General features: G+C 35.7%; 1 protein-coding gene across 5 annotated transcripts; it reads right to left on the bottom strand.

Moving 5' to 3' along the window:
- Positions 1 to 499: 499 nt before the first annotated feature.
- Positions 500 to 11,441, bottom strand: LOC129770283 (uncharacterized). 5 transcript variants are annotated; one of them, XM_055773009.1, is made up of 15 exons: positions 11,000 to 11,441; positions 10,886 to 10,928; positions 10,711 to 10,790; positions 10,598 to 10,639; positions 8,040 to 8,860; positions 5,332 to 6,821; positions 3,589 to 3,699; positions 3,413 to 3,526; positions 3,259 to 3,348; positions 3,065 to 3,127; positions 2,952 to 3,005; positions 2,840 to 2,892; positions 2,709 to 2,780; positions 2,207 to 2,578; positions 1,324 to 2,112 (listed from the first exon to the last, which is right to left on the bottom strand). In XM_055773009.1, the coding sequence occupies exons 5-6, from the start codon at positions 8,856 to 8,858 to the stop codon at positions 6,651 to 6,653; spliced, it is 990 nt and encodes a 329-aa protein (XP_055628984.1). In that variant the 5' UTR covers positions 8,859 to 8,860; positions 10,598 to 10,639; positions 10,711 to 10,790; positions 10,886 to 10,928; positions 11,000 to 11,441; the 3' UTR covers positions 1,324 to 2,112; positions 2,207 to 2,578; positions 2,709 to 2,780; positions 2,840 to 2,892; positions 2,952 to 3,005; positions 3,065 to 3,127; positions 3,259 to 3,348; positions 3,413 to 3,526; positions 3,589 to 3,699; positions 5,332 to 6,650. The 5 variants fall into 5 exon arrangements, 3 of the variants coding, with proteins under 3 accessions (XP_055628985.1, XP_055628984.1, XP_055628987.1); XM_055773012.1 differs by having other exon boundaries at positions 3,413 to 3,513; XM_055773010.1 differs by lacking the exons at positions 1,324 to 2,112; positions 2,207 to 2,578 and adding an exon at positions 500 to 1,313.
- Positions 11,442 to 18,233: the final 6,792 nt, after the last annotated feature.

The raw sequence follows: 18,233 nt of genomic DNA, 5'->3' as shown, positions 1-18,233 counted from the left end.
AACTTCAAACAAATGATCTCTAAATCAACGATAGTCCTACGTCACCCTTGCGGTTATACCATAGATATAACCCACTTCCTGTTTTTTGGAATGCAATCTTCTGCAAATGTTTCCAAACGGTTTTATGGTCTATAACCACCCACATTCCGTTTTGCCTGCCAAGATCGGGTCGATGAAATGTCAACAATCGACCTCAAATGCTGCCACCTTGCAATCGAGTTATCGACCTTTCATATGCATTCATCGAACAACTTGACGTCACTTTTTCGCCAACATGTGCAAGACGTCGACCTGCATGTAACGCTGCTTCCAGCACTGCACCATATATGGTTTAAATTGGTAAAATTATTATTGAAAATGTAAAGGAAAATACACTGATGATAAATTTTAAACATTTTGTTATTTAAAAAAATATGAAATAGAAACGCATATAATAAAAATACAATGTATCGTAAATATACAAATAAACATAACTTAGTAATTAATGTAATATAACCTAGTATATGATTTTAAGTGTTTGTTTAGCATTTATATTAATTTGTTCATATAATTTGATGTTTCAAGCTTATTTTTACCAGTTTTCCTAAAAACACAGATGTGTCGAATCTAAAACTACTTTAATAAATTATAATCAGTTTTTGATACAGATTCATTTCTATCATTCAAATATTCTTTATTTTCTTGTTTTCCAGGAGAAACTATGGATGAATGGGAACTATTATTTGTTTATTATATAGCTTGTAGTGCACAATTTCATTTAATAGAAAAAACGATTATTTTGTTTCTCTTCTGCAAGACTTTCACTTTACTTGTACAATTTACTTATTATTTCTAGGCGAAACTTTAAATTTCTAAAGTATAGATTCTTTGAATTTTTAAAATATAGTGAACCTTTTGTTTCGATTTTGAACTTGTTTCGATTTTTACTTGCACAATTCTGAGTATTTGTTTCTCTTAAGTTTTTCCATCAACCTTTTTGGAATAGTATATTATTTGATGCAGATTATATTCATCTATACCGTATTATACAATATTTACATTTGTTCATTAGAGTGTAATTTCTATTTACAATTTTTCTTAACAGTAAGTAACAATGTATTCCAATATCCGAATATTTTTCTAGGTGATACCTTGGATCTTTTTTTTAATAATTTTTCAGCATTAATTCATTCCATATTGTACTGTTTTTGATTAAGTTATTTATTAAGAAAAATGAATATACAGCATTCTTGCTTTTTTTTATGTTAGACCAGCGTAATAGTTTGTATTCCTCTGTATCACATGTTGTACACACATTGTTTACGGTTTTCGATCTGAAATGAAAGTCAATCGAGAAGTAGGAAAAGCATTAAATTAAAAATATCATTTAGCGATTTTCTCATTTATCCATCTATTTTCATAATCAATATATATAATAATAAATATGATTGTGTGTCCGTACATCACGATTGAACTAGAAAACGGAACAGCAGATTTAAGTTATTATTAGGTTTATATGTCAAAATGAAAATCAATCGGAAAGTTAGCAAAACCTAAATAAAAGTAACTTTTATTGGGAATTTTGTTCACACGTTTACTGCCTACTAATTAAATTACCCTACCACAATCACCCTGCTGATTAAAATTATATTTTGTTTTTAAGTTCGATGTTTCTATTAATTTTGGGGTCACGAATTTGTTGTTTAAGATTTCTTACATTGCGGTAAGCTAACTGAACTTCTTAGTATACCATTTGATAATAAGCCAGGATGTTGATAACCATTTACATCACTTACATGGCCTACATGTGATTCGTTCAACCTGATTACTTGAAAAGTAAATGTAAACTATTGAATCCAATCGAATTCGGACACTGTTCTATTAAAGCACTTATTGATATTATAGATTTTATGTAGGTTTAGAAAAACGACGGAAACAGGAGACTTGATCAAATTTATTAAAATCTTGTTGCCGGATGAGGTTTGCCGGTCTGCTAGTTAGAAAAAAATTAGGTATTGTCATTATTTTTACGCTTTCGACGAGATGCTACTGATTCATTAAAGTTGTGTAGTGCTCTCATAAATTCGGTTTTGGAACGGCTTCGATCAACATGATACTTTGTTTGTGCAACATCTGAAAAGTAATTGAAAAAAACAAGGATTAAACTCCATTGGAAAAAACGACAAAAATTGAAAAACATGACAATTTAGAGAGAGAAAAGAAGTACCTATAAGAACATCAACTATATGAAGTTCAGACGCATTGCCAGATGCTGTGCCATACTGAGCATTATACGCAGACTTACCAGTCCACGTATAATGGCCAGTATTCGCGAACAGCAGCTGCACAATAGATCTAAAAAATCCGTACATTGATTCAGATGACTCTATGCTGAATCTCTCTCGTAAACCAATTTCTCCCTGCTGAGATTTCGACAACTCTTCAAGAGTCAATAAATCTTGGTCAGATCTTATTGGTAGGCGAATTTTGCTGTTAGCACAAATATTTGTCTTCACAGATGTTTGGATGTCAACGCTTATGTTCTCTATGGCATTTTTCATCGCTATTATGTATCTGTTCATAATATCCAATTTTTTGTCTGTAATAAAATTGTATAGTTACTTTTAGTGGCTTTATTGACATACAAAATATAAAAAACGAAAGAATAACAAAAAATATATTCATAATTGCTGAAGACATCATGTTTTTTAACAATTGTACATATTTACCAATGACAATCAAAGATTTTTCAACTCCCTCTGACTCAGAATTTACATATGTAGAATTTACAGTATAATCGTCTGCAATTAAATAAATTTGGGTGATTCATCAAGCACTAGTGCTTTTTATTTCAACATACCTTCTAAACGAATAGCTTTTCCGGGTACGGATTTATTTTTTTTGTATTATCATCTGCAAATAAATAACTTTGAATGATTCATCAATTGTTAAGGATTTTTATTTCAACTTACATTCTAAACAAACAGCTTTTCCGGACACGGATATAGATTTTTCAATATCATTATCTGCAAACAAAAAACTTTGAATGATTCATAAATTGTTAGAGATTATTATTTTAACATACCTTCTAAACGAATAGCTTTTCCGGGAGCTGGACGTAAGAATAGTGTTCGCGGTTCTTGTATAACTACAATGAAATAATAAGAATAATGAAATAATAACTAATTTGTGCATTGAAAAATAAATCAAAAATCAAATGAAATAGATTGAAGTTTGTAGTGATTGTGCTGAAATAGTAATGTACAATAAATTCATTACCATGAAACTGACGTTTCGTACCACTCGTGGATACATTGGTAGAAACTGATTTTGCTTCAAAACTAGCTTTCGGAATCCTGGCAAAATTAACTGGAAATATTTGGTATCTATATAATTATCCATGTAATAACAATCAGTTTTTTTTTCTACATACCATCATACAGTTGTTGTGTTGTGGTATTATCAAGGTTCTCAGGTGGTATTTTGGTTTTTTTTATTGAAGCTTGTTTTGCTGCAACAGTAGCTTTCGGCATCCTGACAAAATTAACTGGAAATATTTTGTATCTTTATTTTTATCCATATAATAACAATCGGTTTTTTTTTACATACCATCGCACAGTTGTTGTGTTGTGATATTATCAAGATTCTCAGGTGGTATCTTGGTTTTTTTTATTGTGATATCCTTGGGTAAATTGATGTTGAGGACATTTTGTTCATTTTCTATAAATAAAGTGTTACTATATACATCTGCGAACCTTTTCGATTATTTTAAACTATGTATGATGGCGATTACCCAAAATTCCACTTTTCATTATTAATTCATCAATTACTGTGACTGTTTTTTCATGAGGGTTCCAGCGAACAGTGACCCTTTCTTCAAAAAAATATCTCTCGAATGCCAATTTTCCCATTAAAATATAATGTTCTACAAAATTGGCCAAAAGTTATTGTCATATTGTCTCGGCTCCATGAAAATGAAGATATTATTGACCTTCTTCCTTCAATTCATCTCCATATTGAAGTTTTATATCAAGAACGGTTAGCCATAGAATAATAATTCTTGTACCAATTTCATGTGAAATCGTGCGTAGAATTAATTCTCGATATTGCTGTTCTCGAATTATGACAATAACTTCTGTACAACTTTGTAAAACATAATATTTAAATGAGAAAATCGGTTTTCGAGTTATGATTTTTGAAAGGTTTTTGAATTCCTCGTTGATTCCCCCACATCAAAATGAGTCACAACTATAATTATAAATGAATCCTCTTATCGAACTAATCAAACTAATGGTCGCAGTGGTTCAATGCTCCTACAGAAGAAAAACTCTCTTATGCTTGCGCGCACGGTTTTACAGACAGAAAAATCCAAAATTCAGTTTCGAAGAAGCTATGACTATTAAAATTGAATTAAGTTGAAGAAAACATATTTTCTGGAGATTTTTCATTGAATTATATCCATTTATTTAAATGAATAACAATCACACCTAAATAGTACACCATAGGAATATTACAGAGACACGTACGGTCTGTGACAGCGTGCGCGAGTATACGAGTTATGGTTTTACGAGTGAATCCATGAGCAAGAATATTAGGTGGAGCAGATTCGGAAACGTGGAAAAAAATCGTGAAATCCGTTCAGCAGAATTTGATAAATAGTATTCCAGTACGAATTTTCCAAGTTATTAGCCGAAATCGCAAGTTTGCAAATTATTGACATGTAAATAAGCCGATCGTCTGGAATTTTTCATTTATAATACTTGTGAATTTTGAAATGGTCTTTTAGAAACTGGACAACTGAAATTTACATATCTAAGCACAATAAATAAACAAAGAACTCTTTTGAACGAAATTGGCGTTAAATATACTTTATTCTAGGCATTCAACAATGTATGAATGTATCTTGTTGAAATTATAACTGTTTGTGTTGCAATGAAATAGAATCAGGGTGGTTTTATAGAAGTTGGACCGAGTGTATGAATATAATGTGACAGTGTGCAGTGGATATTCGTCACAATACAATTGTCATGTATTAAAATAACAATCAGTTACAAAATTCGTGAGCTATTTGGCTCATAAAATCATGAAACCGTGAGTTTTTCTGACATAATAATGACACCATATTTTGTTTACCAATACAAATATACTCTGCTTACTGCTCCACTTTATATGTACCTAATTGCGAGCGAATACAGGAGGGTTAATAATGAAAATTGGAGTTTTGAATTTTGAATAACCGCCATCGTATATACAAAGTTTGAAATAATCGGAAATAATTTAGGTAGTAGGTGATCAGTTTGAGCTGAAATTGCTATAATATTGAATCATTTTTCAGATTAAAGAACTACTCACCAACATGAGTTTCCTCAAGACAGTTCATTTGACGTATAGCTTCGAAATTTATTTTAAAATTGGCTTGTTGGCTTGTATTCAACTTGGAATGCACAGCTGGAACAGTGTTTTTTTTCTTTTTCAGTTTTATTTCACCTTCATCAAAGCTTCTCGTCAGGTAGTCATAGGTGTACAACATTTTGCTTGTGTTTACTTATTAACGCCCGTCTACAAATCTTCAGTGATTCTACATTAAAATTACAAATAGAGAAAACAAAAATTAGTCAGCCTCGATAGATTGTACAATTTACAATTAATGTGCTCAACAATGTGTTCTATTTTGTTCATCAAAGGGAGAAAAAAACAAACCTTATGCATAATAACGATTAATCCAGTTATTCCGTCTAATTTTATGTGCAATACTACAATTATCAGCATTGATTTGCACTGTACTAGGCCGTAGTGAAATTTTATCGCAGCAATAAACACCGATGGATTTGGAGGTCACTGGATCCACAAAAAGAGAAACGATATTCACTACCAAATTGCATTCCAGCATGAATATGTCTCCGTGTTTTCTTATGTTTTTTGCTTGGTATATATATATCCATTGTGATAGACGAAATTATCGTTTGGCTCAGTTGTTATCAGAACATCTTGTTTGGTGGTAATGGCACAATATGACCCGTGTTTCTGTCGAAATATGTTTTTTTTACTGTATTTATAATATTTCATTTTTTCACCAAGACGGTTTTTCAGTTGGTGAAGTGGAAACGGAGCTTTCCTTATATATGTAAGCAATATCCGTAAATAGTTTTCAAATGGGAATGCTGAGAATGCATCAAGATTTCCATGTATTAATGCATCATCAGCTAAGTGGGTAGCTAGGTGAAAATTGTATACGAAAAATTGCTCTCCATACAGCATTTGGAACTCATGCCCAAAAGCATGTAGTAGATTTTTGGCGATATCATTCTTGGTTTTATGGAGAACAGGATGGCATAAAATTCGTATCGCTGCATGTAGTTTCAAAAAATGGTCGAAAAACCGCTTATCGACCACATTTAAAAAAATAAAAGAACCAAGATATAAAAAGATAAAACGATATTCGGATGCTTTGTAGTACTTAAATTCCTTTAATGGTCTCGGTCTTCTGACGAATTCTGAACATATCTGATATTTTACAGCGTTGATTCTGTAGTCTATTTCCATTTTCTGCGCGTTGGTCAGTGAATAGGGTTTATTCACCGTATTTATCCAATAATTTAGAAGCGTCTTAACAACGCCCAGGCATATGTTATGCATGTAATCGATAGGAATCTTTGAAACGCATCCAATGTTTATTTCAGCGAGTGGCGGGAGTCTGTTGGTGTTCGCATGATGTCCGTCAAAAAGGTTCTTGAATGATTCATCCGTTCTAGAGGTCCAACCGATATTTGGGAACACAGTTCGGTGTCCAACACTATAGCCCTTGATGTGCATTTCGGACATCCGTACAAACCGTTAGCTGCCTATAAACATTGAGTTTAATCGAAATATTACGGAGATGTTTTGACGTAGGACTACGTCTTTCATTTCTATACCGGGGTGTAAAATCAAAGTTTCGAAAACGAAAGCGTTACGCCGGAGACCGAGATTTTGAGCGTTAATAGCTCTTAAACAACTGAACGAAATGGTATGATAAACATTTCATTCGAAAGATAAAATGTCTACGCGTTCTATACTTGTTACTTTTTGATCCAAAAACTTGTTTCAATAGTCTTAAAATTGCTTTCAAAACAAGCTATTGAAATCACCAATCGGTATATAAGCGAGTGCCGCTCGGAAATCCTTCTTCTTCTTGAATGGCGTTAACGTTCCCTGTGGAACTTTTGCCGTCTCAACATATGCATTAACTAGCGTCATTCATTAATACTTAGTTGAGATTTCTTAAGCCAAATAACACGCCTTGAATGTATTCCGAGGGGCAAGCTCTAGAATACGCGTGACCACAGTGCAAGTCGAAGGAAATTTCTTTGACGAAAAATCCTCCGGCCAGAACGGGAATCGAACCCGAACACCCGGCATGATAATGTGAGACGCTAACCACTCGGCCACGGGTGCACTCAGTTCTAATTGAACAGCGATGGGAGCACGTTGTCGCTTTTGTGGTGAAGCTCTTCGTTTATCATGAAAGCGCGGATGAACGGTGTCACCTGTTTGTGCACCCTAGGCCAGAAGGGAATCCATCAGGAGGAGAGTGATGCCACAAACGGTTCCCCGGGAAGACATCGCTACACACACATACACGCGCGGAATTCTTTCCGTTTGGCTTTCCATTCAGCATCGAGAAAGTTCCGGAAAGATATAATCATTTCTGGAAAATAATCTGCCAGTTCCCCTTGGAATTGAAAATTACATTCAAGCGAAAGAGTTTATTTTAATGTTTTCTATCCATAAAATATCCATATAATACATTTGGGTTTGTGATTTGTCAATCAAGTACAGTTAGCAGGAAAGCTTCTGAAGATTATTCTTCAGAACAAGGTTTTTCGTATCCTATATTGGATGCATGAAACCTTGTGCCTTCAACGTAACGCTCTTGTTTACGAAGTTCCCCAAATATTCATTTATTCATTCATTCAGAATGGATTTAGATTCAACTTCAAACAAATGATCTCTAAATCAACGATAGTCCTACGTCACCCTTGCGGTTATACCATAGATATAACCCACTTCCTGTGTTTTACCTTTATATCCAGAACAAAAGCTTTCGCTTGGGCATCCATTATAAAAGCACTTACAGACAGTTCCAATTGAGTATTGTTAAATTCCATTCCATTTGCAATCAAATTTTGAAGTTCCAACACGAAGTCTTGCATGTATTCATGAACATTTGATGGTTTTCCAGGCCCATGATAAACCGCCACCGGCAAAACATCCGGAAATTTGTTCATTTTCACCATGATTGGCCAAAAACTACTACGCGAACTTTTGGCCAGAGGCACTCCATCAATTCCAAACTGGATTTCATAGCGTTTGTCGAGGGCATTTTTTTCATTTTTCAATAATATGTGTTCGATCATTTTTTTGATTCCAAAATAACAGTAATATCCATCGCCCATGCGACAAATCTCTATATTTTGTAGCTTAGCACTTTTTTTTAAAGTACTTATACGTTTGGGTAGATCTGGAAAGTGATGCTGACTAAACCATTGAAGTAGATCATTGGTAGCAGTCTCGGAAACGTTGTACTTTATGTGCCAGGATACAATTTTCTCGCCCACACTAGGCACATCTGGTTCGCTTTCGCTTGAACTCTCGTTATCTGTCTCAAGTTGCATTCCTTCTGCCGATTCTCCACTCCCTCCGACGTTTTGGTTTTCACAAGTATCAGTAAATAAAGGACATATTTCATTACCTGTTTCAGTCATTGAACCTAGACTCGGGGGTATGCCACTTAAACTAGTACCTCTGCTTAGTGTTGTCGTTTGCGTGATACCTGACCATTTGTAACGTTGTTCCAGTTCTTCACGACTTTTTCTGAATATTGATGATGAGGACGTCATGACTGGATATGACAAATAAGCCAGTTACTAATTGTGATACAAATATTTATAATCTTGGGATATGTATCTTAATATATATATGAGGTATCAAGCGTTACTAGAGACTTTTCGTAGAGTGGCCACCCTATCTAGAAATAAAAGACGTAGTACTGCAATGCAATAGGAATAGTTTTTTGGGAGAGACACAATTGTTATTTCTGTTAGTATCACATTTTATCAGAACAAAAAAAGGAAACGAACACACCAATTTAACACAATCTTTAATCTGTTTGAAGCCACTAGAGAGGCATTTTATAGAAAGACGTCTCCATACATAAAAGTTTAAAGTTTACTGGTAGAAGTTCCAAAATCATTAGTCCGTTATAAATCGTTGCAATTTGTTTAACTATGACTGTGTAACTTGAACCAATTCCACCTTTCAAAGTAGATGATTCCATTGTTCTAAACCACTTAATAATAAATATTTCTCCCGCTCGCATAATATTGGGCTTGCCTTCCACATTCCATATGAGCAACAAGTGGAACATTGTGTTAAAATGTTGAATTTTCGCGTCAGACTTTCCAATTCTTCTGGTTGTCATTTGCTTCTATGCGGCAACACACCATAACAAAATTAAAAACTCCCAGAGCAGGTTCCTGCAGATGAGCCTAAATACGGCCCATACGGAACAAGAGCATAAATTAGCTGAAATCAAAAATGTTGAAGCCGAAATGCTAAATGTCATAAATAATTTTTCCTATAGAAATAGAGTCTCTCCCAAGTATATAGAAATTATAAGACGTTATAAACAAAATATGATAAATTCAAATAAGGAGAAATCGAGGATGAAAGGCAAAAATGTATCTGTAACAACCCTACTGAATGCGACGCACCTCACGATACACCGTCAAACTTTATGTTGTGCAGCTCCCAGATGCCACCCTGGACTATTATTTGTCAACCTGTTTTGTTTATGGGTATACAAAATAAACAGTACCAGTAACAAAAGTCGATTGATTAAGTGAAAAGGTTTGTTTATTGAGATATTTTATGCGTTGAGTTTACTATTCGATTTAAATCTAATTCAAATCTAAAAGCGTCGGGAACCGTGTCGATTTTCTTTCAAAATTACATTCCCTGTGGAACTTTTGCTGTCTCAACGTATGCATTAACTAGCGTCATTCATTGGTTGGTTGAGATTTCTATGCTGAATAACACGCCTTGAATGTACTCTGGAGTGGCAAGCTCTAGAATACGCGTGACCACAGTGCAAGCCGGAAGAATTTTCTTTGACGAAAAATCCCCCGACCAGAACGGGAATCGAACCCGAACACCCGGCATGATAGTGTGGGACGCTAACCACTCGGCCACGGGTGCACCATATATTACATGCATACAATTGTCCATAATTAAAAACATACTGAAGTACGAAGATAGCACGGATCACTATTTTGTGACTACTACAGACAAACCATCAGTAGAGAAAACTAAACGTGAGTGCTAACACTTTGTATTTGAAAAGAATTTTCTGATGTATCCCAAATTATGTTATTATGCAAACAAAAATTGTTCCCCTGATGCTAGACAAGAATTGTGAATTTATAATTACTAAATGTTTTCTCATTTTGTGTTTCTCCCCGAAGGGATTTTATAGCTTAGTTCTGTTGTAAATATACGAGTTACGAAACCGGAAATTGTCTGTCCAGTTGCTAATGCAACAGTATCACTTAAATCGAATGTAAACGTGAAGTGAACTCACCTGTCCTTCTAATCTCTGACGCCTTGTTATGCTGGAGATTACCTGAAATTGAATGAAACAATTAATTAATAAATTAAGAATTTATTGACGACAAAAATAGTTTCCATACTCACCAATTTATTTTTCCAACAGAATTAGTAGCACCGAGTTGTTTCCTTTTATTTGAGTGCGCGTTTCCACTTGTATATAATAGCTGTAAAATGTAAAAAAAATAGGTTAAAATTGAATACGAAGAATCGAGAATCAAAGCGAAAATGCAGCAACACTCGAATCGTAACCTGAACTCACCTGTCTTGTAAATCCTTTCAAGGATTGTTTTGCTGAAGATTCCCTGAAATAAAATGAAATAATTAATGATAACATTAGAAATTAATTAGAAACAAAAACAAATTCTGTACTCACCAGTTGTATGATCTGTTGTTTTGTATGAAATGACAGTTCATCGTTGAAGAAAAACAAGTGATGCCGTTTCGTTTCATAAATTGTTCCTTATTTTCGACCAACAAAGAGCGTTACGGCCAATGTTAGGTCGATGATTTTTTCGTCGATTGGATTGTGGGCAGTTCCTGGCCAATCGAGCGAGTGCTCATATGCCGGTCTACTTGGATGATTTCAACGATTTTATCGGTTTCCACGACGATTGGCCTACCAGTACGGGGTGTATCTTCGACAGCTTCTACACCAGAAGGAAATCGATCAAACCAACGCTGTTCTGTGCGAATCGTTACAGTATCGGGTCCATAAACTACACATTTTTTGTTTGTCGCCTTCGTTGCAGTTTTACCTCGCAGGTAGAACGTAAAATATGGCGAATTTCTTGCTTGGTGCACTCCATCTTCGACGCGCTATAACTTGAGACTGAAAAGGACAATCACAACACTGTCAAAACGACACTTGTAGCACAGATTCGTCTTTAAATAGCCATATAGTATGACCCGATGCGATAAGTACAACACAAGATATGTTTAAGTGTTGCCATATATTGACAATATACGACATTTCTTTTCCCCCAACCCAATAGTTTTTGGGAGAAAAAACTACTCATGGGCATATTATACTTCTGCTGGGCCATTCAACACCGTATGATTGTAAGTTTAGAATTTGGGCGCCTCACAAAATTAAATTCGTAGCACTTTCGCTATTCAGTATCTGAAATACAGAACGATTACAGATGACTGAGGGTTAACTAATCTACGTACTGACGTAGTTGTTATCTTAAATTTTAAGAGCACGGTCAAGATGAATCCATTCTCGCTTAGGGGGTGCGTAGTACACACTTCTCCAATATATGACGGGCTCAAAATGAAAGAGATGTATGCGACTTGATCTCTTTATCGACATTTTCTTTCATGAATTGTCAAATAAGCTTGTATTTGCAGCTAAGGTATGACCAAAAGAGAAAATCGATGGAGAGAAAATCGTACAAGAATTTTCGAGTTTTGTTTGTAGTGGAACAAATACCTATTTTAATACAAAATGACAAATGCGAACTTTTTTCCCATACTGGGGGCAAAAGTGCGCACTTTTTGAATTCAACTTCTGAGATAACTTGTAACAAAAATAAATACTTTATCATTAGCAGCGGGAAAAGCATCATTACTAGAGTCACCATCCAGTGTGGTGGAGGAAGGGGGGGGGGGGTGTTGTATGATGATTTATGGGTGGAGAAGGGTGGTTGGCATGGTCGTACATGAATTTGTTATGTGCTGATTGATTCTCTTCACCTTGAATTATGATAACGAGCTGGGTTGTTTGCCATCCAGCTGCTACACGCTACACTAAAATGAGTTTTCAAGGCTTGAAGTTGAGTTTTGTGGCTGCGGTGCGGTGGAATAGATAGCAGCGTGATCTCGTTGTCGCGATAGTATATGACTGCGTCCGAAATCAGATGTGAGTTGTGATTATCATAATTAATAAAACTGGATCACTAGCTGATGCTTTCACTTCCTTCTGGAAGTACTTGAGCCATTCCAAAAATAGTTCAAGATGAAGGGTTCCTGAGGACACCCCATTCGAAAGCAAAGAATTTTCACGCTTACGTTTGAAATCTAGGGAAGGTGGCACATACTTCCCGGCTGTGCTTATTGCACACACAGTCGTGGTCAGTTCACCTCTTTCGGCAGAGCTTACATTCCCGACTGCTTTTTTACCGGCACCGAAGACTACTTTGGGAGGACGATTGACAAACCAGATTCTACCATATTGAATTTACTTCGGATCGATTATTAAAATAAGTTTTGATTTGCTCTTTGTTGAAATCCATGATTCTAGCCAGGCTGGTTTGTTGTGGGGTTCGAAGAGACATACAAAGTCTCCTCAATCTGGCAATCTCTTCTTGCCAGTTTTGCAACTTGGCTGAGTGCAGGAGGTTGTTTTTTTTATCCCATTTATTTATTTAAGGCTCATTAGCATTTTAGCTGTAACAGAGCCGAATTTTAATCGTGTACATGTCACATGGTTATCATATCTATAACTAGCAAATTACACAGTTGCCATTCGCCAGTATTCCTTCTATACCATTACATATGGTTTGGATTGGATTTAGGCGTAAGAGTATTCTTTCTGTTCTTCCATTATCCAGTTGGTTCACCGGACAGCGGAGACAGTTGATTGATCATTGTTGAGTTCTTTATAGAACAGCAGGCCGATGTGTCTTGCAGAGCAGAGCAGTTGTATGGATGAATCGATCTTATTTCGACCGTGGATGGATCTCCATCGCTGATGATTGTTGCGTGGACGTAGCTATTCTGTAACAACACAAAGATGGTCAATGAGGGTCCTGAGTTTTGAACTCACAATCGATCGCTTACTAAGCGAAAGGAGGTTGTTGGCTTCGGCAAAATCAAACGCCAGGCGCCGTAAATCTTTGAGACTCATCCAATAGAAAGCTTTGTCCAGGGCTGTGCAATGGTTCGCCAGATCATCAAACTGCTCACTCGCAAATACTGGTCTGAACCTCCCTAGGTGCTCGCTAATGACATGAGCCTCTTCCTCAGAGCCAGTGTTGCCATACGTACAGATTTATCTGGAAAGGTACAGTTTTTTCTGTAATTTTTGGTACAGATTCTGTACGGTACATGGTATAGATTCTCGTCAAAAAGTACAGATTGGTACAGTTTTTTTCCGCGTGTGAAATTTCTTACATTTGAGCAAACCAACATTGAGGTACATGACGACTTTTACGCCGCAGTACCGCCTGGAGCTGTTGATCATAAAAACATTGACAATGCAATAATTGATCAATTTTGTAAGGACGGAATTCCTTACAAGGATTTTTTTTTATTAATTCGCTTATTTTTACAGGCTCAGTTACTTAAGTTTAAAGGAGCCGAATTCTTTAATATAATTTAAAACTATATATATAAACAATTTTTCTTACATCTATGGTTAGTAAGGTGGAAAACCGATTACTCGCGGTGTACTCGAGTTTAGGAGGGTGACACATTTTTAGGAGAAGGATGGGATATAAGGAAATTGTAACAATGTTGATGAACACTCATTTCTAAAATCTATTCGTATATCTATAGTGTATTTACATTTCAACTTATTCTACTATTTATAGCAAGGGGACGAATTACCCGCGAAGGAAGGATCCTTACAAGGATCATATGAAAGAATTCGCGTCGGACGGTGCGACCGTGATGATGGTAATTGCAAATTCCGTAATGCGCTTGATTGCCCAGATCTAGAAGTCGTCAAAAAACATTTGCCCCATATCAACTATGCCGCACTCATCGGCAACTGTTAAGCGACTTTTGACGTAGGACTACGTCCTACATTAGGGGTGCCAAATCGGAAAACAGGTCACGTTTTTATAAAATAAAGTTAACGTTAATAACTATTTTTGCTGCGAATGGATTTTAACGATTTGTATATCAATTGAATCGGAAGATTTGTTTTATACGCTATATATTACAATCCCATAGTCCGTATATGGTTTAAATTGATGAAAAAATAAATAAATATTTCCACTTGAAGTGTATCTGGCATTGTAATTAACACAACCATCCGAGCCACGGTAAAGCAGGCAAAAAAAGAGAACAGTGCAAATGATTATAGGTCGCTTCTAGCCATCAGTGTTTGACTTTGTGTGTGTTGCTTGGTTTCGTTGCGCGAATCATAGAACTCGTTCATTTTCTGTACATGTGAATAGCACACCTTCGATACTTTTAGTTGCTATTCGTATTTGCTCTCGTGTGCATCGGTTCTGTTCTGATTAGGATTGAGCGATCTTTATAGAAAGATCGATCTTATCGAATCGATTTTCCAAATGGCTTAGGGATCGATCCACTGATTAAATCGGTACTAAATAATCGATCTTTGCTGAATCGATCTTTACCGATTCGATTTGGAATATCAATATCAAAAGCATTTTGTTTTGTTTCTCAGCATGAAGGCCCTAGGCACAGGGCATTCATCTTGTGCTGTCAGATAGTCGTTTTATTAAATAAATTAATTGAAAAAGCATTAGAAATTCAACAACCATCTAAAACTCAGCTGACAAATAAGAGCCAGTCGTGCCATACATCTGTCATTTAGTCGAAGCCGATTCTTGATTTTGGCGCCAGATTCAGAAAACAATCTTTCGCCTGTAATCGATGTCAACATCAGGCTCAGTGATCCTATGCGCAATCGTTTACAGTTCATCCCCTCAGTAGCTGCCACTAGTTCCGTCTCTGTCAGCATTTGAACAGAAGTAAATCGTAGAAGAAGCAATCCAAATGTTGACATTAAAAACAAATTAAATGTTAGGTGACATTTGGTGAGATAAAAAATCGATATATACTGAAAAACAAATTTGCAAAAAGATCTAAAAGATCGAAAGCAAAGAAATCGATTTTCTCGATTTTCTCGAGTACAAAAGATCGATCCGAAAAATCAGAAATCGGAATGGAAAAGATCGATCTTCTAAGAATCGATCCGAGATCGCCCAATCCTAGTTCTGATGCAACAAGCTCCTAGCTTTGTTGACGGTTTTGACCGAAAGTCGAGAAACCGTTTTTCATAAACGGTCATTCTCGCGATGTCTCATTTTTATCGTTACAACTGTGTGCATCTGTACGACGCGTGTTTGATGCTTGTTGAATGGCGATGTATGGGAGGTGCCTCTCGTTTAATACTCAGTGCAATGCGTGCATTGATATGAAAAAACAAATTGCAACATATGACCAATTAGTGTATTGTTCTCGCAAAGGCAAGAAAGAGTCGTTGCTTCTCGAAATGATCCTACGAAACCACGCAAGCCATCAAATCTTTTCAGGGTCCCCGGAATATTTTACTGAAGAGTTATTTATCAAATTTCGACGTATTCGCAAATAATATCCGAAATGATAAATTAACAAATTTCAAAAAAAAAAGATTGCGTAGTCCTACGTCCTAAGCGGTCGTGTCTCATATCAGCAACGATAAAATGGACGCTATTTTGAGATCAAAAGATTTAATTAAACAGTTTGTGTAATTTGTAGCTGTTGAGTAGCTGAATGAAACTTTGAAAGATGATATGGTGAAATTTTATCATTTTTTTGAGACCAAAACGCTGGTGCGAACTTTTGCCTCACAGCCGCTGCGCACTTTTGCCCCACAAGCAATTTTTCATCTAATCGAATTTCTAAAAAATGTTCTTGAACTTTTTCACAAAAACAAATACGCACTATTATCTACTGTAGAATGAAGTTTCCCTGACAATGTAGTTTCGAACTTTCCAGTTATTTTAGGTAACTAAATCGTCATCCCCAAAATTGAAAAAAAAATATCAAAATAATGCAAAACTCTTCCTTACCTCATAACCTTTCGCCACTTTCATGAAATGTATCTTGTTTATATGTGTGAATTGCTGGTGTAATAATGTGTCGAACGAAAACACTGTTGCCGATTTTTTATGCTCATTTGTTTCATAAAGCCCAATGCACACCTTGTCCCGCACTACTCTACCATGACAATAATCAGCGTGATTTCCGTTTAGATAACACTACACATTTTTTATTAGGCAATACTTAGTTTCAGAAAAAAACATTAATTATCTTCACTGCAATAGATGCGTATCTCCTATGGATTGATGCAAACCTCTGTGCGATCTACTAGAAACTGCCCGAGTTATAAGCGTCCGAAATCTTTCATTGTTTCTTTACAATTTTTAGATTTTCATTTTATGCCCTATACTTTCCTGTTGAACGTTCTCTTTTTAAAAATGAACCAATCGATCTCATAACGCTCATGAAACTAGAAAAAAATTGGTTTTCTGAAAACATCCTATACGTGTTTTATTTTTTATTTGAATTTCTGATTTTTAATCACAACGTTTATGGTCCTAAAGAGTGTTATCACAGAATTCGAATGTATAATCAACGAAAAACGTCTTGTTATCAAGCATAACATCACGCCACTCAACTTTTTAACAAGAATAACATCACGCAAGATATCTAGAAGTATTAATATCCTTGGGAGCGTTTGGGAAAACGGGTTAGAAAGTTAATCATGCGAGCTATTGGGAAAATGGTTGCAGGCGAATCCAGCACATCCAATAAAATTCATGTTCATGGGGCATATAAATTACAAGTTGTTTACGATTCAATGTGGATTTTCGTTATGTTCAATGCACCCCAACGAAATGGGTTTCTGCAATTTAACCCAACCGGAGTATTTCTCCTTATTGATGAAAACATGTTTCGGGGTTTTCCGAAGGTGGGAAAGTTGATTCGAATTCTTCAGAAAATCTATTTATCTCTTCTGGTAAGGTGCAGCATACATCTATCGGCACATTTAACTAAAAGTACGAATCAATAAGGCAAACCAAGAGCAATATTTAATTATAAAAGTTTCATCCTCTGATCGACACAGAACCCAGAACCGATTAGGATTCATTCGGCCTTCGAATGGTAATAACCGCAGTAAGACGAACCACCCAAGTTTAAATAGGTTAGAATCTCGTTTCCCAGAAATATCTTTGCGTCGTAAATTACCGCCCCCATACATCACGTTAATGGCCCCCCGAAAAGCAACCCCAAAACGAATACCAAAACTTCTGCAACTCAAATAAAATCAGTGGAAAACAAATGAGTGAAGACAAATAGGAGCGGCGAAAAAATACTACCGTTTCGGCGTAGGACTCGGAGGAATTAATTTCATCTGCAATAATAATAAATAAGAAACAATTAAAAGCGCAAGCCACATTATTGCTGTTGACCAACCCTCCGATTTAAGCCTCAGTGGTTGTTGTTTTTGCTTCTGTTTAATGGCTAATCACACCGAACGATGGGAATGATCTTTTCATTCACACAAGATTCGGACCAGGATTATGCGTTCACACTGTCTGGCTCTCCATGAAGAAGCAAAGTTCAGATCATTGAGAAGGTGACATGGCATGAACAGCACAAATGTTCGGATAGGACAATGCAATTTTGAAATTTTTATTTGATTACAGTTTCTGGCACGAGATCTGCTCCATTACTTGTGTGAATAGCGTATTAATTTATTCTATTTTTTATGACTGATACACATGATAGCTACCAGTTGTTACAATTCTGCAGAATCACATATCGATTGATGTAATTAGTAACATAAATTGGATACGATCAGATAAAAGCTTTACGACGCGTAATGATAGCTGTTGGGATCTGCCGAACACGTCAACATTTTA

The sequence above is a fragment of the Toxorhynchites rutilus genome, chromosome 2 (assembly GCF_029784135.1).
Source record: "Toxorhynchites rutilus septentrionalis strain SRP chromosome 2, ASM2978413v1, whole genome shotgun sequence".
NCBI lineage: Eukaryota > Metazoa > Arthropoda > Insecta > Diptera > Culicidae > Toxorhynchites > Toxorhynchites rutilus.
This window is presented reverse-complemented; position numbering and strand designations above follow the sequence as displayed.

Bases quoted from the DNA above. Each gene is read 5' to 3' on its own strand.
- LOC129770283 (XM_055773010.1), bottom strand. From the start codon at position 8,858: ATGACGTCCTCATCATCAATATTCAGAAAAAGTCGTGAAGAACTGGAA. The intron at 6,822-8,039 runs GTAAAACACAGG...CAATGTTTATAG, and splicing joins CTTTTGTTCTGGATATAAAG to GCAGCTAACGGTTTGTACGG.